This window comes from Sapajus apella, unplaced genomic scaffold, assembly GCF_009761245.1.
Source record: "Sapajus apella isolate SASKATOON/1434 unplaced genomic scaffold, GSC_monkey_1.0 scaffold52, whole genome shotgun sequence".
NCBI classification, from domain to species: Eukaryota; Metazoa; Chordata; class Mammalia; order Primates; family Cebidae; genus Sapajus; species Sapajus apella.
This window is the reverse complement of record NW_022436992.1, coordinates 12374751-12402311: the sequence shown is the minus strand read 5'-3', so window position 1 is coordinate 12402311 and position 27561 is coordinate 12374751. Positions and strand designations below refer to the sequence as shown.

General features: G+C 40.1%; 1 protein-coding gene across 8 annotated transcripts; it reads left to right on the top strand.

Annotated features, from left to right (window-relative positions):
- Nucleotides 1–1668: 1668 nt before the first annotated feature.
- Nucleotides 1669–26200, top strand: KRCC1 (lysine rich coiled-coil 1). Of its 8 annotated transcripts, none has more exons than XM_032243622.1 (5): nucleotides 1669–1910; nucleotides 15765–15806; nucleotides 16048–16088; nucleotides 17304–17409; nucleotides 24823–26200. In XM_032243622.1, exons 4-5 carry the CDS (start codon nucleotides 17405–17407, stop codon nucleotides 25619–25621), a joined length of 804 nt encoding a protein of 267 aa, XP_032099513.1. In that variant the 5' UTR covers nucleotides 1669–1910; nucleotides 15765–15806; nucleotides 16048–16088; nucleotides 17304–17404; the 3' UTR covers nucleotides 25622–26200. The 8 variants fall into 8 exon arrangements, with proteins under 8 accessions (XP_032099513.1, XP_032099512.1, XP_032099514.1 ...); XM_032243626.1 differs by lacking the exon at nucleotides 16048–16088 and adding an exon at nucleotides 18629–18726 and having other exon boundaries at nucleotides 1671–1910; XM_032243624.1 differs by lacking the exon at nucleotides 16048–16088 and adding an exon at nucleotides 18567–18726 and having other exon boundaries at nucleotides 1671–1910.
- Nucleotides 26201–27561: the final 1361 nt, after the last annotated feature.

The following is a 27561-nucleotide window of genomic DNA, read 5'->3' as shown; positions in this document are numbered from 1 at the left end:
CAGCACTTTGGGAGGCCGAGGCGGGTGGATCACGAGGTCAAGAGATCGAGACCATCCTGGTCAACATGGTGAAACCCTGTTTCTACTAAAAATACAAAAATTAGCTGGGCGTGGTGGCGCGTGCCTGTAGTCCCAGCTACTTGGGAGGCTGAGGCAGGAGAATTGCCTGAACCCAGGAGGTGGAGGTTGCGGTGAGCCGAGATCGCGCCATTGCACTCCAGCCTGGGTAACAAGAGCGAAACTCCGTCTCAAAAAAAAAAAAAAAAAAAAAAAAAAATCTAAATGTGTTTTAGCCATGCCTGTGTGTGATAATACACAGAGAAAGGAAATGAACAATACAAACCAGGTTAATGATTTCTCTGGGAAACAGAAGATGAGATGATAAGATATATACATACATACATACATATATATTTGTGTGTATAATATATATTATAGATGTATATACTGAAAGAGTAAGATGGAGAGAGAAAAAGGTCATTTATGGACCAATGATGACAATGTCTCATGACCAAGGATTGTGCTTAATCTACTCTGTGTATTTAGAGCATAACAAAGGAAAGAAAGATTATAACCAAGGCTTTATTGTAAAGATCATAAGATGTTTTGTTTTAGTTATTTTCCTTTTCTTTGTCCTTTTCTTCCTCCATGCATGCTTGCTTGCACGTAGTCATTTCAGTAGAGGGTAGTCACTAGTAATTGATTAACTTCATATCCTAACGCCGGAACTGCAGGCAAGACTGATGAACTTGTTTTTATTTTAAAGAACAATGAACCGGGCACGGTGGCTCACGCCTGTAATCCCAGCACTTTGGGAGGCCGAGGCTAGTGGATCACTTGAGCCCGTAAGTTTGAGACCAGCCTGGGCAACTAGCGAGACACCCCCACCCCCTGCCCAATCTCTATAAAAAAGAAGCAAAAGTCAGCCGGGCGGTCGTGCTGCGTGACTGTGGTCCCAGCTACTTGGCAGGTTGAGGTGGGAGGATCGCTTGAGCCCGGGAGGTAGAAGCTGCAGTGAGCGGTGATCGCGCCACTGCACTCCAGCCTGGGCTGCAGTGCGAGACCCTATCACAAACAAAACAAAACAACGATGACCCTTAGGTCACGCAGACCTCCTTGATGGTCCAGAAGTCTGACTGGGACAAATGAGACCTAGAGTCCCAGGGAGGAAACAGCTTTGATCATGGGATCCCACCCCCTGTATTCTTACCTTACTCATAAAAGCCCCCCGTTCCCTTCAAAGGCATGTCGGTATTTGAAAGACTGCCTCTCTCACCCTCTCGCTTTGGCCAAATGGAATAAACCTTCCCCCGCTCCTAAGCACTGAATGTGTCGGTGTTTGGCTTACTGCGCTTTTGGTATACGAACCTATATTTGGGCGTTGATAAGGCAACAGATCTTGTATTTTTCAGATACTTTGGGGATGGAACGCAAATTTCCAGACTTTTTTTTTTAATCAGTTGTCTTTATATTCATTCTCCCAAGGTGAGCGCCCCTACGAACTTTTCCTTCCCCTCAAAAGGAGGGCAGAGGGATAGGACCAAAACCAGTCGCGCCAGTGAGACGATAGAGCCGTGCCAGGAATTGCCAGGCAAGGGGGCGGAGCAAGCAACAAGGCGGTGCTCAAGGGGCTTCCTGGGCGCTGGGCTGGCCGCGCAAGCGCAGTAGCGCGCCTCGCCGCCATGGCGAATGCGCTGTCCAGTCATCCGCCGGTAGTGGCCGCGACTTCCCCTCAGGAAGCCAGGTCTCCGCCTCCTCCTCCCGTCCCGCCTGCTCTGCGGCGGAGGCGGCGGCGGCGGCAGCGGTTGTTCCTGCCTCTCCGCCACCTCCACCGCGGTTTATCCCCTGGCCGGCGGCGTTGGCGGGGCGGGGGACAGTAGTTGTAGACGCCCGCCCCTGCCTCAGAGAAGGTGAGTTCCCGCCCCGGCGGCGGGGGCGGCCCGGTCTTCAGCCCCTCAACTCTTGCGCTACAGGACAGGCCCGCGCGCCCAGCCTGCCGGGTGCACCCCGGGTGTGCAAAATGGCCGACCAGGGCGTGGCCGGAGTCCCGCGCCCCCCTCACCGGCCGCCGCACCCGGAAAGGGGCGCCAGGGCTTCCGAGTGGAGTGCAGAGCGAAGGGGAGCTCGGCTCGCGGAGGAAGCCGAGGGTGGAGTGGGAAACTAGGGGAGTCTAGGCTGAAATCTAGACCCGGAGCGTCAGGGAAAGGAAAGGGGGGTTGATGAGGAAACTCGAAAATTGAGGGGAGAGGGATAAGGAGAAAAAAGCCCAAGACGTGGAAGAGAGTAAGCCTCCGTTTGTTGACGTTCAGCATCCTGGAAAGTAGAGACTTCGACGTAGGACACAGGGAGAGGTGGATTTCGGCCCCGGAGAGAGCAGGAAGTTGCGGGGCCCTTCGGGGAAGAGAAGAGGGGATGAGGTTTGAGGGGATCACTTTGGATAGCTTCCTAGGCTTTTGAGGATATGACCCTGTAAGACAAGCTTCTAAGATTTAGAGGCCCATCTTGATAGTGGTCAGGGTGTGTGTGTGTGTGTTCCTCTAATTTAGAAACGGGGATCTCGATGTGTGTGTGTGTGTTCCTCTAATTTAGAGACAGGGGTCTCGCTGTGTGTGAGTGTGTGTGTGTTTAATCCTCTAATTTCGAGACGGATCTCGCTGTGCCCAGGCTGAAGTGCAGTGGCGCGATCATAGCTCATTGCAGCCTCCAACTCCTGGGTTTAAGTGATCCTTCTGCCTCACCCTCCGGAGTAACTGGGACTACAGGCGAGAGCCACCGCGCCCAGCTGAGTTTTAATATGTACCTACCAATGTTAGAGATATACAAAGCTGGACATTAAAGCATTGAAAAAAGATTTTATTTCGAAACTACTGACAGTGTGGGGGAAATACTGAGGTGCATTCCGATTTTCACAGAGGTGACTCCGAGTTTTAAAGGGAGAAAGAGAGAGTAGGGAGGGGGAAGAGAGGGCTCAAGTAGAGTCAGGGAGATGAAAAATTACACAGGGCTGGTCAGTATATAATTGCAAGTAGGCCAGCTGTGTCTGCAATCTGGAAATTATCTAAGATAAAATACTGTCCTCCCGCAGAGACTGGGAGTCAGGCCCCATCTTTCTTGGTTATATTTCAGAGCAATGGCTTCCAGGTCCTTGAGGACACTCCTGAGTTATAAGAGGTACAGACATCTCAAAGGAACAGAGGAGGATTCGTGGTTGTGAGCCCTTTTTAGTAAATGCTTTTTAAAAGGGAAGTCAGGGAGCTGTTACTAGGTGTTGGCTAGAACAAACAGTAAAATTTTTTTGACAGCCTGGCTTTTCCAACAGGAACTCAAAAGAGTGTTGGATGTGGCCTTAGCCTTCTGGACGCCATGTTAAATTTTAGACAGTTCTCCAGGAGTGTGGAGAGTTTTGTAGTTTTCCAGCACATTTTCCCTAACAGAAAAGGCTATTAATCATCTTAATCTAAGATGGTTGAGTTCTTGCTGTAATAGTTCTATATGTCTACAAAGAGCCTGCTTGAGATAAGGCTTAAAGCAATTCTGGGAATGATTTTAGTTGACAGTGCTTGATTCCACTGCAGAAGACCTAAGTAAAACATTCAGCCATGTTCAATATCAAAATTTTTAGTATTTCCTATGCCTTATGTTGCTTTTTGTCTTCAGAGTGAAAGATGATGCGAGCCAGAATATTGTAGAATAATTTTGATTCCTTTTCCCAGAAGAGAAACCCATCACTATAATAACCCCATAAAAATATTAACTTCTTTATCCTTTTTCATCATGTTACATTTTGTGTGTTATCCCATAATATTTTACACAGTTAGCTTTGTGTCAATTGACTTTGGAGAACTGGCAGAGGAGTAAAATACTGCAAATTTCTTTTTTCTTTTTCTTTTTTTTTTTTTAAGATGGGGTTTCACCATGATGGCCAGGCTGGTCTTGAACTCCTGACATCAGGTGATCCACCCACCTTGGCCTCCCAAAGTGCTGGGATTACAGGCATGAGCCACCGCGGCCAGCCTGCAAATTTCTTAAAACATTTTCGTAAGCACTTTTTCTATTCACTAAAAATGGAAATTAGTCATTGCAACCAAATGATGTTCTATTAAGTTCTCTTATGAAGGCTATTTTGGAAGACTAGATTTAGTGTCTTCAGTCAGCTTGGATGTAGTATCATTTTTTTGAGATTTTAAAAGGTAAAATATCCTGGATTATATTTTGCTTTTACAACAAGTTTCCTGCCTCTCACTGATAAATAAGCCTGCGCAGTTTAAAGACTACAATTCAGGGCCGGGCGCGGTGGCTCAAGCCTGTAATCCCAGCACTTTGGGAGGCCGAGGCGGGTGGATCACGAAGTCAAGAGATCGAGACCATCCTGGTCAACATGGTGAAACCCCGTCTCTACTAAAAATACAAAAAAAAATTAGCTGGGCATGGTGGTGCGTGCCTGTAATCCCAGCTACTCAGGAGGCTGAGGCAGGAGAATTGCCTGAACCCAGGAGGTGGAGGTTGCGGTGAGCAGAGATCACGCCATTGCACTCCAGCCTGGGTAACAAGAGCGAAACTCCGTCTCAAAAAAAAAAAAAAAAAGACTACAATTCAATTTGGCTCCCATGACCAGACCACAGTAAGATTTGGAAATAGCTTCTCATGGAAAAAGCTTTTTGCCAGATTCAGCATTTGTTTTTGTTTTTGATTTTGCAGTGACTTCAAATGTGTGCCAAAGACTTTAAAAGATGTCAGTTCACACAATACTAGCAGTAACCTTTCTCTTCCACTTCAAGGTGGTAAAATGAGAATATTGGAATAGGAGTCTGACTAGTTATAGGTTCTAGTGCTAGTTTCTCCTATAGCTAAATGACCCTGAGTAAGTCTCAGACTTTCTGGATTTGAGTTTTGTCATCTGTGGGTGGAGGAATTGGACTAGCCCAGTGACTCTCAATTAGGGATGATCGTACTCCCCAGAAGACCTCTGACAATGTGGAGATATTTTAGGTTGTCATCACTGAGCAGAGAGGGACAAGAGCCAATCATAATTCCAAAAGACGCAATCCCGAATTTTTTGTTGAAATTCCTAAAGTCTAAAATCCCCAAAATCACAGTCACAGACCAAAATCTTGAAAATAATAGATGCGGGGAAAGTTTTTTTTGTTTTTTTGTTTTTTTAATTTAAAATATGTGCCTGGCACGGTGGCTCACGCCTGTAATCCTAGCACTTTGGGAGGCTGAGGTGGGTGGATCACCTGAGGTCAGGAGTTCAAGACCAGCCTGGCCATCTTGGTGAAACCCCATCTTTAAAAAAAAATATATATATATATATATATATATATGTTTATTTACATTTTTAAAGGGGAATTTAAGAAACAGAAATGTGACAGCACTTCGTAGGTCATTTTACAGAATAAAAGGCAATAGTAACATTTTTGCAAATAAACATTCAGGTATACTGACAGTCACATGCATATAACAGTTATGAGCAGATGAGCTGTTTATAAAGAAGTAGGTCAAAAAGGGAAATGTATAAAAGCATATCACTATGGTTGGTAGTTGTGTGCACCCAGCCTTATAACTGGCCATCTGAAGTACTGTGACAAACAACCTAGACAAAAAGTCTTTTGATGAGATAGATCAAAAACCACAAAGGGTCAGTATTCACTTACGCAGTTGCCCAAAGAGCTAAAACTTCAAGAAATTTTTACTTTCAAAAATGCAGATAGGCAAAAGACATCTCTCATCTCTTCATTTATTGAGGAAGTCAGCGTTTTTAGGTACATGCACAGTGCTTAACAAAGTCCGTGTTCTGATAATGTACTTTCATGAAGTCAAATTTACAAAAAATGCATAAGAAAAACTAGAATGCTAAAAGTCTGCAGTTTACACTTCTAGTATTGGAAATGATGCAAAGGTGAAATACATAGCATGGTGAATTATTTTTTTTTAAATCTGACAATTTAGTGAAAAAAAATTTGCAAATGAGAAAATATATTACAGGAATAGATTATGGGCAGTTGCACAGTGATAGTCCATGAAAGCTGGCCTGACGTGATGCAGCTATCCTGCAATTGGGATTTTAGTCTTTTGGGATTTCAACATTTGGGATTATCATCTAAACCCACAAGAACATGGTGAGCAAGTGCAGGTACTACCAGCATCTACTTGGTATAGGCCACAAACATCCTAAAATGCACAAGACCGTTCCCACACTCACACAACAATGGATTATCCTACTCAATGCCAGTAATGTCATGTTTGAAGAACCCTGCACTAACCAAACTCGGGTCTTTTACAGCTTTAAAATTATGAACTGATTTAACACATCTGCGTTGGTATTCTTTCCATGGCTTGACGTGGCTGGGTACTAAAATAGCAATTCATAAAGTAGATGAAACTTTGGCCTTTAATGGCTGACATTCAAAGAGTAATCTCAGGCAACATTCAGAGTAATCTCTGTTGAGTTAAGGTTGAGACTATTCACTAGAATTTGAAAAGCAATATAATTGTTACCTAAAAAAAAATTACCTATTGTCACTTCTGGTAAATAGCCTTCATTAAAGTTTCAGTTACTGCCGCTTTACAATTGGCAAATATTTGATATGTCACACTATCTGAAACACTACTAGAACTCAATATATTTTTATTTTAGGTATTTATAAAAGTTTTAAATAATTGCCAGGATGGAAAAAAGTTTGCTTGGCACTTAGCTAGAATTTTTTTTAAGACTTTGTTAGCAGATTTCTCCAAAGGTATCAAAGAATTATCATGTTTCCAGTTATTAAAATTCTACCCTCACTTTCAAAATTCTGATAGGACCATTAAAACTGATTTGAAGAGCATCTGCTAATCCATTTTCACCTATACCTATAGCACCCTTCTGAGGAACTCCTCTGTATTGATCTTGATAATGAGCAAATGTCAGTCAAGATTAAAAATTGGCAAAGGTTGGGCATGGTGGTTCATGCCTGTCATCCTATCACTTCAAGAGGTCAAGGCCAGAGGATTGCTTGAGCCCAGGAGTTTGAAACCAGTTTGGGCAAAATAGGCCCTGTCTACAAAAAAATTGTTTTAATTAGCCAGGCATAGCAGCACATGCTTGTAGTACCAGCTACTTGGGAGCCTGTGGTAGGAGGACTGATTGAGCCCAGGAGGTTGAGGTTACAGTGAGTTGTGATCACACCGCTATGCTTTAGACCAGGCAACAGAGCAAGACCCTGTCTCAGAAATAAAAATAAGTTGGCAGATAAAGAAGATATAGAAGGTATAAGGTTACAAATAGGAAATGGAAAAATTAATCACAAAAACCCAAAGAAGCACCATGTTTCCATAGTTAAATGAAAAGAAATATACATACTTAGAATTTATAATTGTGTTGTTAAGGTTTTCCAGGACACTTTGTAATTTATTCAGTGAAGTTTCTCAAATATTTTTGACAGTTAAAACAAGTTACACTAAATAATGATATTCCTGAGTAATCATAGTAAAAACAAAACTGCAACAAACAAAAATTCTTGGTTATCCACCTGTTTTTATTTATTTTTTGAGACGGAGTCTCTGTTGTTCAGGCTGGAGTGCAGTGGTACAATCTCAGCTCACTGCAACCTCTGCCTCTCTGGTTCAATGATTCTCTTACCTCAGCCTCCCAGGTAGCTGGAATTACAGGCATGTACCACCAGGCCTGGCTGATTTTTGTGTGTTTGTTTTTTTTTTTTTTTTTTTTTTGAGACGGAGTTTCGCTCTTGTTACCCAGGCTGGAGTGCAATGGCGCGATCTCGGCTCACTGCAACCTCCGCCTCCTGGGTTCAGGCAATTCTCCTGCCTCAGCCTCCTGAGTAGCTGGGATTACAGGCACGCACCACCATGCCCAGCTAATTTTTTGTATTTTTAGTAGAGACGGGGTTTCACCGTGTTGACCAGGATGGTCTCGATCTCTTGACCTCGTGATCTACCCGCCTCGGCTTCCCAAAATGCTGGGATTACAGGCGTGAGCCACTGCGCCCGGCCTTTTTGTGTTTTTAGTAGAGACGGGGTTTTTCACCATGTTGGCCGGGCTGATCTTGGACTCCTGACCTCAAATGATCCACCCACCTCAGTCTCCCAAAGTGCTGGGATTACAAGTTTGAGCCATCGTGCCCAGCTCTACCTGCTTTTCTTTTTTTCTTTTTCTTTTTTTACAAAAGCTCCAGAGAATATACCAAGTAATCTATCTGCTTTTAAGAAAAAAAAAAAATTGACTCAGTTTTGGAGTGAAGGACATTTCTGGCTACTTATTGAGTAATTAACTTATTTACACAGCAGTTGCCTAAAAATATTTTCCTGTGTTTCCATGATATTAAGCAAAGACTCAAGTCAAACAACGTAAGAAAATCTAGCTAATAATTTAAGTTTGTTCAGAAAACATTTTTTAGCTCCTGTTATGTGCCAGATACTATACTTAGTACTAAGGGTATACAGATGAATTAGGCCAGCCCTTTTAAAGGGCTCAGTAGTGGTCGGACACAGTGGCTCACGTCTGTAATACCAGCACTCTGGGAGGCAAGGTGAGTGGATCCCTTGAGGCCAAGACCTGTCTGGCCAACACGGTGAAACCCCATCTTTACCAAAAATACAAAAAAAAAAAAACTAGCTGAGTCTGGTGGCACGTGCCTGTAATCCCAGGTACTCGGAAGGCTGAGGCAGAAGTGGTTGAACCCAGGAGACAAAGGGAGCAGTGAGCTGAGATCTCACCATTGCACTCCAGCCTGGGCAACAAGAGTGACACTCTGTCTCAAAAAAATAATAATAAAAGGGTCAGTGGTAGTATTTATTAATAAAATTAGGGAGAAAAAGTAATTGGAGAAAATGCAGTTTTAAATATGGATTAGACTCCTAAGATATCAGGAGTAGTTCATTGTTTTGCATAAATGTGTGCTCTGCACATGACATGTTTGCTGCAAGCACACCACAGCACATTATGTTACTGTAAATCTGATGTTGGCAGCGGGGAAGAATGATTAGAGAGGAGTCTGGAGAAACAATGATTATTTGTTAGTTTCAGATTTGTTGCCTTTGTTAGGTGTCAATAAGTGAAAATATTGACTAAGCATGTTAAAATGACCAAGAATTGTTCCTACTATATTCTCTACATATATGTTAGGACATAAGCATTGATCTCATTTTTTGTTTGTTCTTGTTTTTTCTTTGAGACAGGTTCCCACTCTGATAGCCCAGGCTGGAGTGCAGAGCCACAATTTTAGCTCACTGCAGCCTTGACTTCCCCAGACTCAGGTGATTCTCCTATCTCAGCCTCCCAAGGAGGTGGGATACAGGCTCATGCCACCATGCCCAGCTAGTTTTTTTGTTTTTTTGGTTTTTTTTAATTTATTTTTAGTAGAGACAGGGTTTCGCTGTGTTCCTATGCTGGTCTGGAACTCTGAACTCAAACAGTCCACCTACTTCAGCTTCCCAAGGACACGAGCATTGTTAACACTTCCCCTTCTTACAAACCCATTTACATTACCTAACCCATTAGAAGGAATGGTGCACAATTGAAGGCCTTTGATGTAGGATATCTGCTTTGGATCCAAAGAAAACTAACTTCACAAGCATGATTCCTGAGCTAGCTAGCCATAGAGTACTTATGATTATTGTCACTCAAAGACTTACTTTAAATAAAAATATAAATTTGATACTAAACATACTCCCAATTAATGATTTTGTTACTTCATTTGTATTTTGTCATTGAGAATATGCCATAATAAACAGTTATTTTTGTAATTAATGTGAAGTAGCTAGAACATGGCAAACTGCAGGTCACGTATTAATCTCATTTCCTGAAAAAGCAAGGTTAACAGCTAGCATTATAGCAAAGAATATTCATGATGTTGACTGGTATTGGGTTGCATTATTACCCCAATTAAATTCTCTGAAAACACTTTAAATAGGATTTGACCTCTGGAGAAAAAAGGAATCGAATGGCATGTTTTGGCAAAGACAACAGAATCAGTTGCCTAGTCCCCCAAAACTTAGCGTTGTGCTCTGCCTTGTCTTTCCTAAGATTAGGATGGTATTAGATTACAGAAGTCCTTAAGAGCAGGAATAAAACAAGGGTATCCATTCTCATCACTTCTTCAGTATTGTACTAGAGCATCTAGCCAGTACATTCAGGCAAGAAGAAAGGTTTACAGATTGGAAAGAAATAATACTGTCTTTATTTGCAGATTATATGATCATCTATGTAGAAAGCCCTACAGAATTAAGGAAAAGGCAACTAGAGTAGTTAAGTGAGTTAAGCAGGGGAGTAAAATACAAGTTCCATGTATAAAATCAATAGTATTTCTAAATGCTAACAAAAAGCTATTAGAAATTGAGATTAAAAAAAAAAAATAAGGCTGGGCACAGTGGCTCACACCTGTAATTCTAGCACATTGGGAGGCCAAGGCAGGCAGTTCACTTGAGGTCAGGAGTTCAAGACCACCCTGGCCAACATGGTGAAACCCTGTTTCTACTAAAATACAAAAATTAGCCAGGCATGATGGTGAGTGCCTGTAATCCCAAGTACTTAGGAGGCTGAGATGGGAGAATTGCTTGAACCCGGGAGACAGTGATTGCAGTGAGCTGAGATGGTGCCACTACCCAGCCTGGGTGGCTGAGCGAGACTCTGTCTCAAAAAATAATAATAATACTATTTACTGTTATATCAAAAAACAAAACTGAATTCATAGGCCTTCACATAAAAAATAAGATACTTTTGGATAACTTTAATAAAATACATTGAGGTTGGGTGCGGTGGCTGACACCTGTAATCCCAGCACTTTGGAAGGCCGAGGCAGGTAGTTCACTTGAGATCAGGAGTTCGAGACCAGCATGACCAACATAGTGAAGCCCGTCTCTACTAAAAATACAAAATTAGTCAGGCGAGGTAGTACATGTGTGTAATTCCAGCTACTCGGGAGGCTATAGCAGGAGAATCGCTTGAACCCAGGAGGTGGAGGTTACAGTCAGCCGAGATTACGCCACTGCACCCCAGCCTGGGCAAAAAGAGTGAAACTCCATCTCAAAAAAATAATAAATAATACACTGAAAATGAAATAACATTGCTGAGAGAAACAAGGTGAAAATAATGGAGAGATACCAAATGTCTCAATGTATCTTAGTGAGTTAGATTGAAAAGTATAGAACCATGTTATTAGTTTGGTGTATTTATTAGACGGGAAGGAGAAATAAGCTACTGACACCTAAAATATAACCAAATTAATATCCCAGTTTTGCTCATAAAACTTTTTTCCTCAAAGATTAAAGATATTTAATAAATATTTAAAAGCCTATTATGCTACCCAGGCATGGTGGCTCACACCTGTAATCTTAGCACTTTGGGAGACCAAGGGAGGAAGATCACTTGAGGCTAGGAGATCAAGACCAGCCTGGGCAATAAAACGAGATCCCCGTTTCTACAAAATATTACTTAAAATTAGCTGGGTGTGCTAGCACATGCCTATAGTCCTAGCTATTCTAGTGGCTGAGGTGAGAGGATCACTTGAGCCAGGGAGTTCAAGCCTGGAGTGAGCTGTGATCACGCCTCCATACTCCAGCCGCGGGGGACTGTGTCTCCTTAAAGAAAGAGAGAGGTGGGACAGGGATGGGGAGAGAAAGAAAGAAGAAAGAAAGAAACTTCATTTAGGAATAGTAGCCTAAACCCATAACAAGTCAGTCAACATCCATATCCCATGAGAGAAGATAGCCAATATTGGGGGGAGAGATGATCCAGGATTTTAACAATTGTAAAGGTCATTAGAAAGCAGTAATATGATGACTATTTAAAAAATAACTAATGCTAAAATAAAATAGTAAGGATGAAAATAATGTCCAGGTCAGAGGAAGAGAGAATTTCACTGTACTCCACAACAATCACAGTCTATGTTCTTCAAAATGTATAATGCTGCAACTTTTGTATTAGTGAATACACAGTAATCACTGCAAGTAAAAGAGAGGTGATGTCAAAATTTTCTGAGGAAATATTTCTACAAACACCTAGAGTTCACTACCAAGCTTTCTTTCATCTAGTAGTTCCTGTTACCCATCATGTGTACTGAAGTTTGATACATGTTCAATTAGTTCAGGGGCCCAATTGTTTTAATTTGTAAGGAATTTCAAGGTACATAAAACATCTACAAGTTGTTTAAACCCAGCTTCACATAGAGGAATTAAACACATAAAAGAATGGAACAGGAAAGGAGAGATGTGAAACTATAAATTTGATAGAATCCAGGTTTGTTCCAAAATCAAATTCATTTGTCCTTTTGAATGCTTAATGCTTATTCATTCCACTCCCTACTTCCCTTCTTCTGGGGGATAACAACAACAGTAACAACTCTTCTTCCTCTTCCTTAATCTCTCTGTTAAAGATAACTTTACCCAGGATCAAAGCCTTAGAATTGTCTCTGCCCCCACCCTTCCTTCTATCTGCTCTTTTCCCAGCTATCACAAATTTGATTCCACCTTTAGAATATCTCATATTTTTCCCTTTCTTTTTGTTAGCTCTGCCACTCTTGGTGCAGCCCAATAATCGCTTGCCTGTGACAGCTTCCTAACAATATCCCCATTTTGAGTTTCTTTTTCTTCCCCTATTGACTGCAGAATTAAATCCAAATGTCCCAATAAGTCCTATTATGATTTAGCATCATTCCACCGTTAGCACTGTCTTTCACTACTTTTATGCATATTTTGTTTTATCCAAAGCAGAAATGCCCTTTCTAATGCCCTCTCCTCCAGAATACCTTTCTTCACTCATTTTTTTTCTCTAAATTTTACCCGTCTCTTTAAGGCCCCATTCAAAATCCATTCTTCGCCACAAACCCCTCAGCAAGAACACACATCTTCTTAGGTCTTACAGCACTTTACAGATTTTTGTTTTGCATCATAGTTTTTTTGCATCTCATTTTTTACAAAATTGTGAAGTCCTCAATATTAACAATTGTCTTATTCACTTATTCCCAATGTGTGGACAGCTGTGTACGTAAGGGAAAGGGTTGAGATAAACCAAAGTTTAATAATAGCTGGCTTTACTAAATAGCACATGTGGCAACATATTTTAATTTCCTTAAATTCCAGTATCCTAATCTTGATGAGAAATACTTGCAGAAGTAAAAAAAAACTGAAATAATAATGTATTGTTTGGTGTACAGTGGGCATTTGATAAAGTTCATCTCTTTTTTTCTTTTTTTTTTTGAGACAGAATTTCGCTCTCGTTACCCAGGCTGGAGTGCAATGGCGCGATCTCGGCTCACCGCAACCTCCGCCTCCTGGGTTCAAGCAATTCTCCTGCCTCAGCCTCCTGAGCAGCTGGGATTACAGGCACACGCCACCATGCCCAGCTAATTTTTTGTATTTTTAGTAGAGACGGGGTTTCACCATATTGACCAGGATGATCTCGATCTCTTGACCTCGTGATCCACCCGCCTCGGCCTCCCAAAGTGCTGGAATTACAGATGTGAGCCACCGCGCCCGGCTCATCTCTTTTTTTCTATCCTTTCCCGCAGTACTCACCACAGAGTACCTCGAAGACAAACTCAATAAGTAGTGATAAAATTTAATAAAGTCCAAAAGCAAGGATAACTTGAACTAAATAATGTTATAGGAGTTGAAAAATGAAAGAGTAGCCTTGAAATTATTATAAAGCTAGAACAGACATGACTCAGGAGAAAAATGGCTGAGATTTTGAGCTTGATAATATTTTGCTATTTAACAGAGGTGAAAAATAAGAGCTTAGTTGGCAAAGGAGTTAAAGGTAACCCCAAGTTTCTTATGTCAGCTTACAACATTGCCTTTTAGAAATGGGAAGCCTGGTTGATATTAAGGGTTAAACCAGGAAGGAAATCATTGTTCTATTTTAAGATGTCTTGAGCTTAAATAATTAATCGTCAGTAAACTTTCCATGTATATTGATTTGGATGTCACCGAAAAGTAGTATTTACCTGTTCTTATTAAAGATTTATTTTTGTAGAGATGGAGGTCTCACTGTGTTGCCCAGGCTGGTCTCAAACTCCTGGCCTCAAGCGATCGTCCCAATTCAGCCTCCCAAAGTGTTGGTACTACAGGCACGAAGCACCACACCAAACCAAGGTTTTTAATAAAAAAGTCACCATCACATCACCACGTCAGTTTTTGTTAATTAACTCTGAATCAAGAGAAGTTCTGAAAACCTTTGTATTAACCTTTCTACCTTGCTGACCTTAGAGTCAAATGTAATTAAGTCCTATATTTTAAAACAACTTAGAAATAATTGAGATATATATAATAGAGTTTTTTTTTTGTTTTTTTTTTTTTTTTTTTTGAGACAGTCTCACTCTGTTGCCCAGGCTGGAATGCAGTGTTCCATCTTGGCTCAGTGTAACTTCCACCTCCCATATTCAAAAGATTCTCGTACTTCAGCTTCCCGAGTAGCTGGGATTACAGGCATGTGCCAACACACTTGGCTAATTTTTTGTATTTTTAGTAGAGATGGGATTTCACCATGTTGGCCAGGCTGGTCTCAAATATCTGGGCTTAAGTGATCCGCCCACCTCTGCTTCCCAAAGTACTGGGATTACAGGCATGAGCCATCATGCCCAGCCTGAGATACATTTTTAATACTCTTTAAGTCCTTTCTAAAAGGTTTCTGATTTATAATTATCTTGAGCACATAGTATTTTTAAGCAAATCTTTTTAATGCATAGACTGGCATTAATATTAAGCTTAGTTTGAAGATACCCAGTGTAACTTAAATGTTTATGGAGTTTTTAAGTATAAAGTCATACATGTTTTTTGCAAAAATTATAGAGATGTACAAAGAGCAATATGTTAAATATTTGCCCCTACTCATTTTCTGACCCAATTTCCCATTTCTCAAACTCCATTAAGTTTAGCATATTCTATTCAGATATTTTTCCTATGGATACTGAGCTAACACACAAGATCAGACTGTCAAATCAGACTCATCAAGGATACAGGCAGTATCCTTGAAATAATTAGTAAACTTGATGAGTCTGATTTGACAGACAGGAGACTCAAATGAAGCAGAGTGTCTAATACGTGAAAGATGGCTCCTCAGACCATGTGATATGATTAGGCTTTGTGTCCCCACCCAAATCACATCATGAATTACAATCACTATAATCCCCACATATCAAGGACAGACCAGGTGAAGGTAATGGGTGGTTTTCCCCATGCTGTTCTCAGGATAGTGAGTTTTCATGAGATCTGATGGTTTTATAAGGGGCTCTTCCCGCTTTGCTTAGCACTTGTCCTTTCTACCACCTTGAAAAGAAGGTGCCTTGCTTCCCCTTCACCTTCCACCTGTAAGTTTCCTGAGGCCTCCCCAGCCATGTAAAACTGTGAGTCAATTTATTCCTTTATAAATTACCAAGTCTTAGGTATGTCTTCGTAACAGTTTGAGAACAGACTAATACTCCCACTTTGGACAAGTATCTTTGGCCCAGAATAAATAGATAAGGTTTCTAAGTAAGATTCACAAGATCGCCTCACACAGTGGGAATGTTTAAACTGTGGCTCATCTCTGTATTATACCCTAGAGAGTTGTGTAGCTTATGTGGCATTCTTCAGAGAGAGATGCCTCAGATTCTGGGTTCATTTACTATAGGTAATCTTTAGCCAGGGACATCTTGCTAAGGGCATTTTAGGGGTAAGATCTTGTCCTCCTAGCAGATATCATTAGGCTCTTTTTTTTTTCTTTAAAAGTGACAGCATATTTATATTTCTTGATAAATTTCTTTCTTTTTTTTTTTTAAATTGTGCTTTAGGTTCTGGGGTACATGTGCAGATCATTCAGGATTGTTGCATAGGTACGTATGTGGCAATGTGGTTTGCTGCCTCCATCCCCCCGTCACCTATATCTGGCATTTCTCCCCATGTTATCCCTCCCCAACCTCCCCATCCCCTGCTGTCCCTCCCCTATTCACCCCCAACAGACCCCAGTGTGTGATGCTCCCCTCCCTGTGTCCATGTGTTCTCATTGTTCAACACCAGCCATCATTAGGCTCTTGAAGTCTGGATGTCACCATCTTCTTTCTCCCTCTTCCCCAGGAAAGGAAGATTGGAGGCCAAATGCATTAACTCCTCCTACAGTAAATACATATGTGTGTGTGTGTGTGTGTGTGTGTGTGTGTGTGTATATATATATATATACATATAAAGTTGGGGCTTTATATGTTGGGTTGTTTATACTAAAATTGGATTTTATGATTGAACAATTGATTGATAGAGTTCTACATATTGTTTTTCCCCTTAATATATCATGGGCATTTCTCCATGACATTACATATGATTCTAACTCATCCATTTAAACTGCTGCATAGAAAGTACAATTTTGATGTTACACGATTGGCACCCAATGTATAAACTGGTAAACTTCTGTAAAATAAATTTTAGCTGTTAGGAACTTTAGATTGAAACATAGACCCCATGTAAATGTAATAATTTTGACATAGATTATTTATTAAGTGAGAAACACTTATAGCAAAAGTTGTAGAAGCTAATATATGAATATGACTGTAGCTTTGAAGGACTTTCTAAACCCTATTTAGTAAAATTTGTGTGGTTGTATTTGTACCAAACATGGAAGAAGGTTGCCTACCATAGGTAAAGATACTCGTGGGCCGGGCTCAGTGGCTCATGCCTGTAATCCCAGAACTTTGGGAGGCCAAGGCAGGTGGATCACCTGAGCTCAGGAATTTGAGACCAGCATGGGCAACATGGCAAAACCCTGTCTCTACAAAAAATACAAAAATTAGTGGGTCTCAGTGGCATGCACCTGTATTCCCAGCTTCTCAGGAAGCTGAGGCAGGAGAATCACTTGAGGCCGGGGGAGGGGATGTGGGTGGAGGTTGCAGTGAGCTGAGATGGCACTTCAGCCTGGTTAACAGAGCTAGACCCTGTTTAGATGATTTGTGGTTCCTCCATGTGATTCTTAGATGACACTGGTAATGTATCTAGAATCGTTGGCTAATTTAAAATAGACTGCATTTTTTGAAATTGTTAGCGTTAAACATAAAATGTCACGACTGGATTTCTTAGCTTTCAGTACTGGTGCCCCAGTAACTTTTTCTTCAGAATGGTATTTTGTAGACTAAATAAAAATATGTTAACATATTAAATATTAGAGTCTTACTAAATATTTTCAAATGAAAATTTTCATTCTAATGAACAAAAATTTATTACTCCTTGCAAGCACTCAGAAAATTAAGATTTGAAACGGTATATGAAATATAGTAGTTGAAGATTGAAAATATTACCTTAACTATTTAATATAATCTTCTGTCTTACCTCTCTTTTATTGATAGATACCACATTGAGTGAACAAAGACTGGACTTTTACAGATACCTTTTATAAAAGATGTCTGTGGAGTAGTGTTACAGTTCAGATAACAAAGGATTTTGCATTATGAGGTAGGTTGAAAATAGAAGGAATATGTCCAGATGTCACTTTTTAAATGTAGTGGGTAAACTTCATATATGTCATCTTATTTAATCACTACAAGAAAAGTATGCTGGGAACCAGCCCAACCCCGTACGTGGGTGCCCTTAGTCCCGGCAGTGACAAGGGATTGAGAAAAGGAAATAAAGACAGAAACACCAATTAAATTTACAGCATGCGTCCAGGGGACCATTGCAGGCATAGGAACTATGTTGGCCCCAGCTCTAGGCTCCAAACACTTTTATTATGTGCATAATCTCATTGATCTTATGGGCATGGAAGGGGAGGATAAAGAAGTAAGATAGCCTGCAAAGAGCACTTGAGACTCTTCTAAGACATACTAAACTAGTACTCTGAGTTTATCACCGATGTTATCAGGGTGCGGCTACATCAGAAGTATGTCAGATGAGGAGCCACAGGGTCTGACCACACCCAATGCATAGCATTGAGGACATAGAGCAATTAAAATCACTCCATATGAGGTGTTCCGTGATCTCTGCCCTGCATGGCTTTTCTCCTTGCCCGACCCTCCCAGATCTTGTGAGCAGAGGTTGCCTCCCTCCTCAGAGACCTTTGCATAGGCCCTCTTTATGAGGCCTTCATGCAGTCTCCATGTTAAGAAGGCATTAGTGAGACCAAAGCAGTATTACCTGCTCTGCAACCACCCAGAGGTGTTCCCAGGTGGTATTGCGCTCTCGGGTGGTCTTTACCTTAGGCCTCCTGTTGCTGCTTGATTTCTCTCTTTTTTTTTAAGACGGGGTTTCACCATGTTGGTCAGGCTGGTCTTGAACTCCCTACCTCGGGTGATCCTCCCGCCATGGCCTCCAAAGTGCTTGGATTACAGGCATGAGCCACTGTGTCTGGCCTGCCGCTTGATTTCTAATTAACTGCACCAATAATATAGTTTAGTTCAGTGTATAAACTTCAGTGTACTCTGAGCCAAACAAGCTTATAATTATTTAAGCTTGTTGGCCAGGCTGGGCTCGAACTCCTGACCTCAAGTGATCCACCTGCCTCAGCCTCCCAAAGTGCCAGGATTACAGGGTAGAATTTTCAGATTGGTCTATGTTGATGTAATTATAAACTTTGAATTATTTAATCTTTGTGACAAGATTGTGTTTGGTTTCAGATGAATGAGAGTGGAGAATTGAACAAAAATTGATTTTTAATTTCTGAATCATGGTTTTTTAGCTCACCAGTTACTGTATAGTCTCACTATTTGAAAGTTCATGCTGCAAAACTGGGTGAATATGATCAGATTTCTCCACCAAGTTCTCAGCCTGATAAGGGTAAGTTAGGTTCCATATACCTCTTTATTCATCTCTGTGCTATCTGTGGTCCTTTGGAACTGGCTTCATTCACATAGTATGATGTCTTCAAGCTTCATTCATGTTATACTATATGTCAGCACTTCATTCCTTTTTACTGCTGAATAATATTTTATTATATGAATATATCACATTTTGTTTTATCTATCAGTTGATGGGCATTGGGTTGGTTATTTCTATTTTTTAGCTGTAATGAGTAATGCTGCTGTGAACATTTGTGTGCAAATTCTTGCATGGACTTAGGTTTTCATTCTTTTGGCTATATATGGGTAGAATTGCTGGGTGGAATTGATGAAATTGCTGCTAAGCTATTTTCCAAAGTAGGTACACCATTTTACATTTCCACAAACAATGAATGAAGCTTCCAATTTTTCCACATTCTTGCTAACACTTAACTATTATCCTTTTTTGACTATAGCCCTCCTAGTAGATGTGAAGTGAAATCTTTTTACCAAAAGTTTCAAACATACTCAAAAATAGAGAAAATTGCATAATGACCCTTCATGTGTTCATCATCCAGTTTCAACAATTATCAACATCTTTTTAATCTTATAAGTGACTTCTTTTTGTTGTTGTTGTTGAGACGGAGTCTTCCTCTGTCACCCAGGCTGGAGTGCAATGGTTCGATCTTGGCTCACTGCAACCTCTGCCTCCCGGGTTCAGGCGATTCTCCTGCCTCAGCCTCCCAAGTAGCTGGGACTACAGGTGTTTGCCACCATGCCCAGCTAATTTTTTGTATTTTTAGTGGAGATGGGGTTTCACCGTGTTGACCAGGCTGGTCTTAAACTCCTGACCTCATAGCCATGAAATGATCACGACAATTAAGAGAATGAACATATCCATTACCACCCCCCTAAGAAAATGCCCCTTTAGAATGCTTTCTTCCCACCTCTCCCCAGGCAACTACTGTTATTATACTTTCCATTTTCTAGATTTTTATGTAAATGGAATCATATCGTATGTACTATTTTGTCAAGCTTCCGTTACTTTTTAATTATTGATTTATTTATTTTTAGAAATGGGTTCTCGCTGTGTTAGCCAGATTGATCTTGAACTGGGCTCAAGCAGTTCTGCCACTTCAGCCTCCCAAAGTGCTGGGATTACAGACATGAGCCACTATGCCCAGTGTATCACTATTTTGAATAGTAAAAAAGAATTATAATTATTTTCATTATTTTGAGATTCACTCATGTCATGTGTATCGATTTGGTTTATTCCTTTTTATCACTGATAGTATTTCATTGTATCGTTATTCCACTGTTTGATTTAATCCATTCACCTGTTGATTGACATTTGAGTTTCTTTTCTTTCTGAGGCTATCACAAATAAAGCTACTATGAACATTCATGTGCAAGTCTTTGTATAGACACACAGTCGTGTCACTTAATGACTAGTTTACATTCTGAGAAATGTGTCATTAAGTGATTTTGTTATTGTGCAAACATCATAGAGTGTACTTACACAAACCAGATGGTATAACTTACTACACAAGTTGATACAGATGGTATAAGCCTATTGCTCCTAGGCTACAATCTGTACAGCATGTTACTATACTGAATACTCTAGGCAGTTATAACAAATAGTAACTGTTTGTGTATCTAAACAGGAAAGAAACAGTAAAAATATAGTATGATAGAAAAAATAGTACACCTGTATGGAGCATTTACCATTAATGGAAGAGCTTGCTGGACTGCAAGTTGCTCTGAGTCAGTGAGTGGTGAGTTAATGAGAAGGCCTAAGATACTACTGTATGCTGCTGTAGACTATAAGTACTGTACACTTATCCTACACTAAATTTATTTATTTATATTGAGACAGAGTATCTCTGTGTTGCCCAGGCTACAGTGCAGTGGTGCAGTCTCAGCTCACTGCAACTTCTGCTCCCAGGTTCAAGCAATTCTTCTGCCTCAGCTTCCCAAGCAGCTGGGATTACAGGCACCCACCACCATACCCAGCTAATTTTTATATTATTACTAGAGACGGGGTTTCACCATGTTGGCCAGGCTGGTCTTCAACTCCTTACCTCAGGTGATTCGCCTACTTCAGCCTCCCAAAGTATTGGGATTACAGGCATGAGCCACCATACCCGGCCCACTAAATTTATTTTTAAAATATTTTTATTGTTTTAGTAATAAATTAACCCAGCTTACTATGGTTTTTTTACTTTATAAACTTTAAAACTTTTTTTAACTTTATGACTCTTTTGTAATAACAGTTAGGTTAAAACATGTTGTCTAGCTGCACAAAAATTCTTTAATTTCTAGACCGGGCGAGGTGGCTCACACTTGTGATCCCAGCACTTTGGGAGGCCGAGGCGGGTGGATCACGAGGTCAAGAGATCGAGACCATCATGGCCAACATGGTGAAACCCCGTCCCTACTAAAAACACAAAAAATTAGCCAGGCGTGGTGGTGCCTGCCTGTAGTCCCAGCTACTCGGGAGGCTGAAGCAGGAGAATTGCTTGAAACCGGAAAACGGAAGTTGCAGTGAGCCAGGATCCCACTGCACTCCAGCCTGGCAATAGAGGGAGACTGTCTCAAAAAAAGAAAAATACCTTAATTTCTTTATATCTTTATCCTTTTTCCTATTTTATTCTTAGTTTTTTTCTATTTTTTATTTTTTATTTATTTTTTTTTTTTGTTTTTATTTTTTTGAGATGGAGTCTCACTCTGTTGCCCAGGCTGGGGTGCAGTGGCACAATCTTGGCTCACTGCAACCTCTACCTCCCAGGTTCAGGAGATTCTCCTGTCTCAGCCTCCCAAGCAGCTGAGATTACAGGCATGTGCCACCATGCCCGGCTAATTTTTGTGTTTTTAGTAGAGACACAGTTTCACTATGTTGGCCAGGCTGGTCTCAAACTCCTGATCTCAAGTAATCCGCCTGCCTCAGCCTCCCAAAGTGCTAGGATTACAGGCAAGAGCCACCCCACCTGGCCCTATTTTTTTTTTTAACTTATTCAATTTTTGTATGAAAAGCTAAGACACAAACACACACATTAGCCTAAGCCTACACAGGGGTCAGGATCATCATTGTCTTCCACCTCCACATCTTGTCCCACTGGAAGGTCTTCAGGGACAGTAACATGCATGGAGCTATCATCTCCTATGGTGGCATCTTCTGGAATACCTCCTGACCTACCTGAGGCTGTTTTACAGTTAACTTTGTTTTTTTTTTAATAAGGAGAAAGTATAAAATAAAATGAAAAATATAGTAAATAAACCATAAACTAGTAATACAGTTTTTTTTTTTTTTTTTTTTTTTTTTGAGATGGAGTTTCATTCATGTTACCCAAGCTGGAGTGCAATGGCGCGATCTCGGCTCATCGCAGCCTCCGCCTCCTGGGTTCAGGCAATTCTCCTGCCTCAGCCTCCTGAGTAGCTGGGATTACAGGCACGCACCACCATGCCCAGCTAATTTTTTGTATTTTTAATAGAGACGGAGTTTCACCATGTTGACCAGGATGGTGTCGATCTCTTGACCTCGTGATCCACCCGCCTCGGCCTCCCAAAGTGCTGGGATTACAGGCTTGAGCCACCGCGCCCGGCCAGTGATACAGTTATTATCAAATCTTATGTACCGTACATAGTATATGCTATACTTTTATATGGCAGTATAGTATATTTGTTTATGCCGGCATGACTACAAACACATGAATAATGCATTGTGCTATGACATACTAAGAATTTTTCAGCTCCACTATAATTTTATAGGACCACCATCATATATTCAGTCCATTGTTGACCAAGACATTGTTATGCAGTACATGACTGTATCTCCTTTTCCTTTAAGTAAATACCTAGAAGTAGAATAACTGCACCGTATGGTAAATACATGTTTAACTTCTTTTTTTTTTTTAACCCCACCCCTCATGTTTAACTTCTTAAGAAACTGCCAAACTGTTTTTCAAGTGGTTGTACCATTTTATATTCCTATCAGCAATGTATGAAAGTTCCAGCTGTTCCACATCCTTTATCAGCACTGGTATTGTCAGTCTTTCATTTAGTCATTCTAGTAAGTGCATAGTGGTATCTCATTGTGGTTTTAATTCACATTTACTTGCTGATTAATGATTTTAAACATTTTTCCATGTGCTTATTGGTCATTTGCATATATTCTTTTCTGAAGTATAGGTTAAAATTGTTTGCCCATATTTAAGCAAGTATTTGTTACATTGGTCAGGATTTTTATACTATTTACATTGAACAGAACTATATTTTCTAACTTGTCAAGTTAGGCTTCATTTACATTTTCTTTTTAACCTCAAATTTCCAAATTTAAAAAACTGGCTGATCATTAGTCAGACTCTAGAGGACTATACCAGGCTTGTTTCTGTTAAAGGGAAGAAATGTTCAGTTCTACATGGGATATACTCCCTCCTAATTTTTTGAGATAAAATATATCACCAAAAATATATTGGCAGTCTGGGCACAGTGGCTCACACCTGTAATCCCAACACTTTGGGAGGCTGAGGCAGGCAGATCACCTGAGGTCAGGAGTTGGAGGTCAGCCTAGCCAACATGGTAAAACCCTGCCTTTACTAAAAATACAAGTTAGCCAGGCGTAGTGGTGTACACCTGTAGTCCCAGCTATTTGGGAGGCTGAGGCAGGAGAATCACTTGAACCCTGGAGGTGGAGGTCGCAGTAAAATGAGATCGTGCCATTGAACTCCAGCCTGAGTGATAGAGCAAAATATTTTTTTTCCATCTCAAAAAAAAAAAATATATATATATATATATATATATGTGTGTGTGTGTGTGTGTGTATATGTATGTATGTAAAATATATATGTATGTATATGTGTGTATATATATATATATACACACACATGTATATGTCATTGTAATCTCATAGTAAGTACATTTTCTGCTATATTTGTATTTATTCAGGATTTGAGGTGAGGAAAAGAATCAGGAACAGTCCTGCTGTCCACCCCTCCCAAAAAAAATCAAACAAGCAAACAAAAACGATATATCTACTGTAAATTTCTTCTGAAATTTTTCTCAACATCAGTCCTATCCCCTTTCAATTTTTACCCATTTCTTCCCTTATTCCTCAGTACTTTAAGAGAGAACAAACCAGAAAGCATTCTAGAATGCTTTTTCACCAATCAGAAGTAGTGGAATGAAATCCAAGCCCTACACAGAAGATATAGAACTCGGCTTCTTCATCTTTCCTCATACCTGATACCTAAAAGTAGTTTTTATCTTATAACTGAATTTCTCATTTCCCAAACCGTTCTATAAACATCCTTTTATTGTTAAGTCTTACAGTACCCTCATCAGGTGAGTACGTGTATTTTACCTTGAGTAAACTGAAGATTTTCAAAATCAAATTCTATATCTGTGGTTTTTACTTCTCTTAGAAACTAATGTACAGGAAACCAATTCATGAGAACTTGAGAAATTATTTTTACATTCATATCAAGCCACCCACCATGGATATGTGGTTCCCATCCATACATCCCTGCTTGTCTCACATTTTAGCCCTATGACAACAGCAACATGTGTATCAGTTCCTTTCTGCCCTGTTCCTCCCACTTCTAAGAAGGGTAAAGTTACTGGTATATGACCTGGGAGGTATCTGACCATCTTGATGCTACCTTTTGGCATATAATGTCAAGATGTTCAACTTTTATGCCGAACTAGGTTGTAATTTGTTTGAGCTGCTTTGTTTTTCAAAGCTTTTCAAGAGCAAAGGAGGTCTGGTGCAGTGGCTCATGTCTATAATCCCAGCACTTTGGGAGGTTGAGGCAGGTGGATCACTTGAGATCAGGAGTTTGCGAGCAGCTTGGCCAACATAGTGAAACCCTGTCTCTACTAAAAATAAAAAAACTCAATGTGGTGGCACGCACCTGTGATCCCAGCTACTTGGGAGCCTAAGGCAGGAGAATGCTTAAACCTAGGAGGTGGAGGTTGCAGTGACCCAAGTGTGCTCCCACTGCACTCCAGCCTGGGCAAAAGAGCAAGACTCGATCTCAGACAAAAAAGTTAGAAAAAAAGAGCAAAGTAAATACTCAGGACAAGATAATCTGGTAAGAATTTTTTCCTTTCTTTGCAGAACATCCTATTTTGTCAACCTAATGAAGCATTCAAAGAAGACATATGACTCTTTTCAAGATGAACTTGAAGATTATATTAAAGTACAGAAAGCCAGAGGCTTAGAGCCAAAAACTTATTTCAGAAAGATGAGAGAAGACTATTTGGAAACCTGTAGGTACAAAGGAGAGGTTGATTCCAGATGCACATATAGAATGTTTAATCAAAGACTCCCGTCTGAAACCGTCCAGACCTACCCAAGATCATGCAATATTTCACAAACAGTGGAAAATCAGTTGCCTCAGTGGTTACCAGCCCATGACACCAGATTGAGAGAAGACTCTCTGAGCTACTGTCAGTTCACTAGGAACTGTTTCTCAGAAAAACCAGTACCCTTAAATTTTAATCAGCAAGAATATATTTGTGGCTCACATGGTGTAGAATCTAGAGTTTATAGGCACTACTCCTCAGATAACAGTACCAGTACCCATCAAGCCAGTCACAAACAGATACATCAGAAGAGGAAAAGGCACCCAGAGGAAGGCAGAGAAAAATCAGAGGAGCGGGCCAAGCATAAGAGAAAAAAAAGTTGTGAGGAAATTGATTTAGACAAACACAAGAGCATCCAAAGAAAGAAAACAGAGGTGGAAACAGAAACCGTACATGTCAGTACAGAAAAGCTTAAGAATCGGAAGGAGAAAAAAAGCCAAGATGTAGTCTCTAAGAAAGAGGAACATAAGCATACAAAAAAGAAAAAGGCACAAGGCCAAGAAAGGACAGAAGAGGAAATGCTTTGGGACCAGTCTATTCTTGGATTTTGAAGCTTTCAAAGTTGGTTCTCCCAAAGTTAAATTGAAAAAATAGTTGAGAGCGTGGTTTTATGATGGCCATGTTCATATCACTTGTCTTATATGAATAGGATCTTTAATTTCTAACAAAGGCCAAGTGAACAGAAAGTGTTTAGCATGCTTGCTCTCCAACACAGAAATTACTTTTCCTCATTTTCTAAAAGCGTTATTACGTTTTTCTCACATATAATTTCTTTTAATGAAAGTGGCTCTGCTTTTATTAATCAGATTGCTTTGATGGTGGAATTATTTTCTCTTGGGAAGTTATTTATTATAAGAGGATTAATGGACTTTGCTGAATCTATTTCTAGATTGAGTTTGTTATAGTTTTGAGTTGGGTATTTTATGTTTATTGGTTTTTCTCTATGGTGGCAATTTTTTTCTCCTTTCTTAGATCTAACTTGCAGTGTATTTTCTAAGCTGGAAAGTGGAAAATGAAATACATTATTATAATAAGCTTGGGTAACATAGAGTTTCTAAAGTTTCAAAGAATATTGATACAAAATCAGTTTATATTCTGGAAATATTTATAATAAAGTATTATAATTTCTACATATTGTTCTGTGTCAATCTTTTCCTATTTAACAATGATTTTTCTCTTGGGAGGAGAAGAGAATAACTTGGCAGTTCATACTTAAGAGGCGAGATCTAAGTTGTTAAAATTCCTTATCTGTTATACCTTGCTTATTCATATTTGAACCTGGTTTTTAAGGTAGAAATCTATGACTGACTGCTACAGGACCCCACCACTTACCCCAAGTTAGCCTTTGGATTGGGGATTTCCTCACTATATTCCCTTCAGTGGTCGTCAGAATGATGTTACAGGAAAGGTGTCCGAATCCAGACCCCAAGAGAGGGGTCTTGGATCTCACACAAGAAAGAATTCAAGGCAAGTCGACAGAATAAAGTGAAAGCAAGTTTATTAAGAAAGTAAACGAATGAAAGAATGGCCACTCCATAGAGCAGCCCTGAGGGCTGCTGATTCTCCATTATTATGACTATTTTTTGATGATATGCTAAACAAAGGGCGGCTTATTCATGCATCCCCCATTTAGGCCACATAGGGTAACTTCCTGAGGTTGTCATGGCATTTGTAAACTGTCAGGAAGCTGGTGGGAGTGTAACAGTGAGGACGACAAGTGGTCACTCACCTGGCCATCTTGGTTTTGGTGGGTTTTGGCCGGCTTCTTTACTGCAGCCTGTTTTATCAGGAAGGTTTTTATGATCTGTATTTTGTGCTGACCTCCTATCTCATCCTGTGGCCTATGGTGCCTTAATCATCTGGGAATGCAGCCCAGTAGGTTTCAGCCTTTTACCCAGTTCCTATTCAAGATGGAGTTGCTCTGGTTCACATGCTTCTGGCATGCCACAATATTCTCAGAAGAGAGAGGAGTTTATAAGATATAAAATGTCATTAAATTATTCTGTCCTAGTCAGTGTTTTCATTCTAATAATGCCCTTTTTTATGATATGCATCTCAGGTATTTAAGCATCACTATTTTGTGGTCGAAAGACTGATGGCCTGGAAATCTGAATCCCAGAAGTTTAGTCTCAGCTATTCCATGAAGTTATGTGACTTTGGGGAAGTCAGTTACTTCATCGTCCTCATTATCAAATATGACTAGAAAGACTGACCTCTAAAAATGCCTTGGATGACAAGAAAACTCTGTGAAATGAAAATTCTCAACACCCACTTAAAAAAAGAAAACAGAAAAAATTATCTTTGTATTCTACAATGTTGTGTTTACATGTCTATTATAATATTAACATTAAAATTGTTTTGCTAAAATTATTTTTACCATGTTAGGGAGGTGGAAATTCACAAACAAAAGTTATCTGCCCTTCCCATTTTTATTCTAAATTATAATTTTTAGCCTGAAAAGATAAATACTGGATAAAATCATTATTATTTA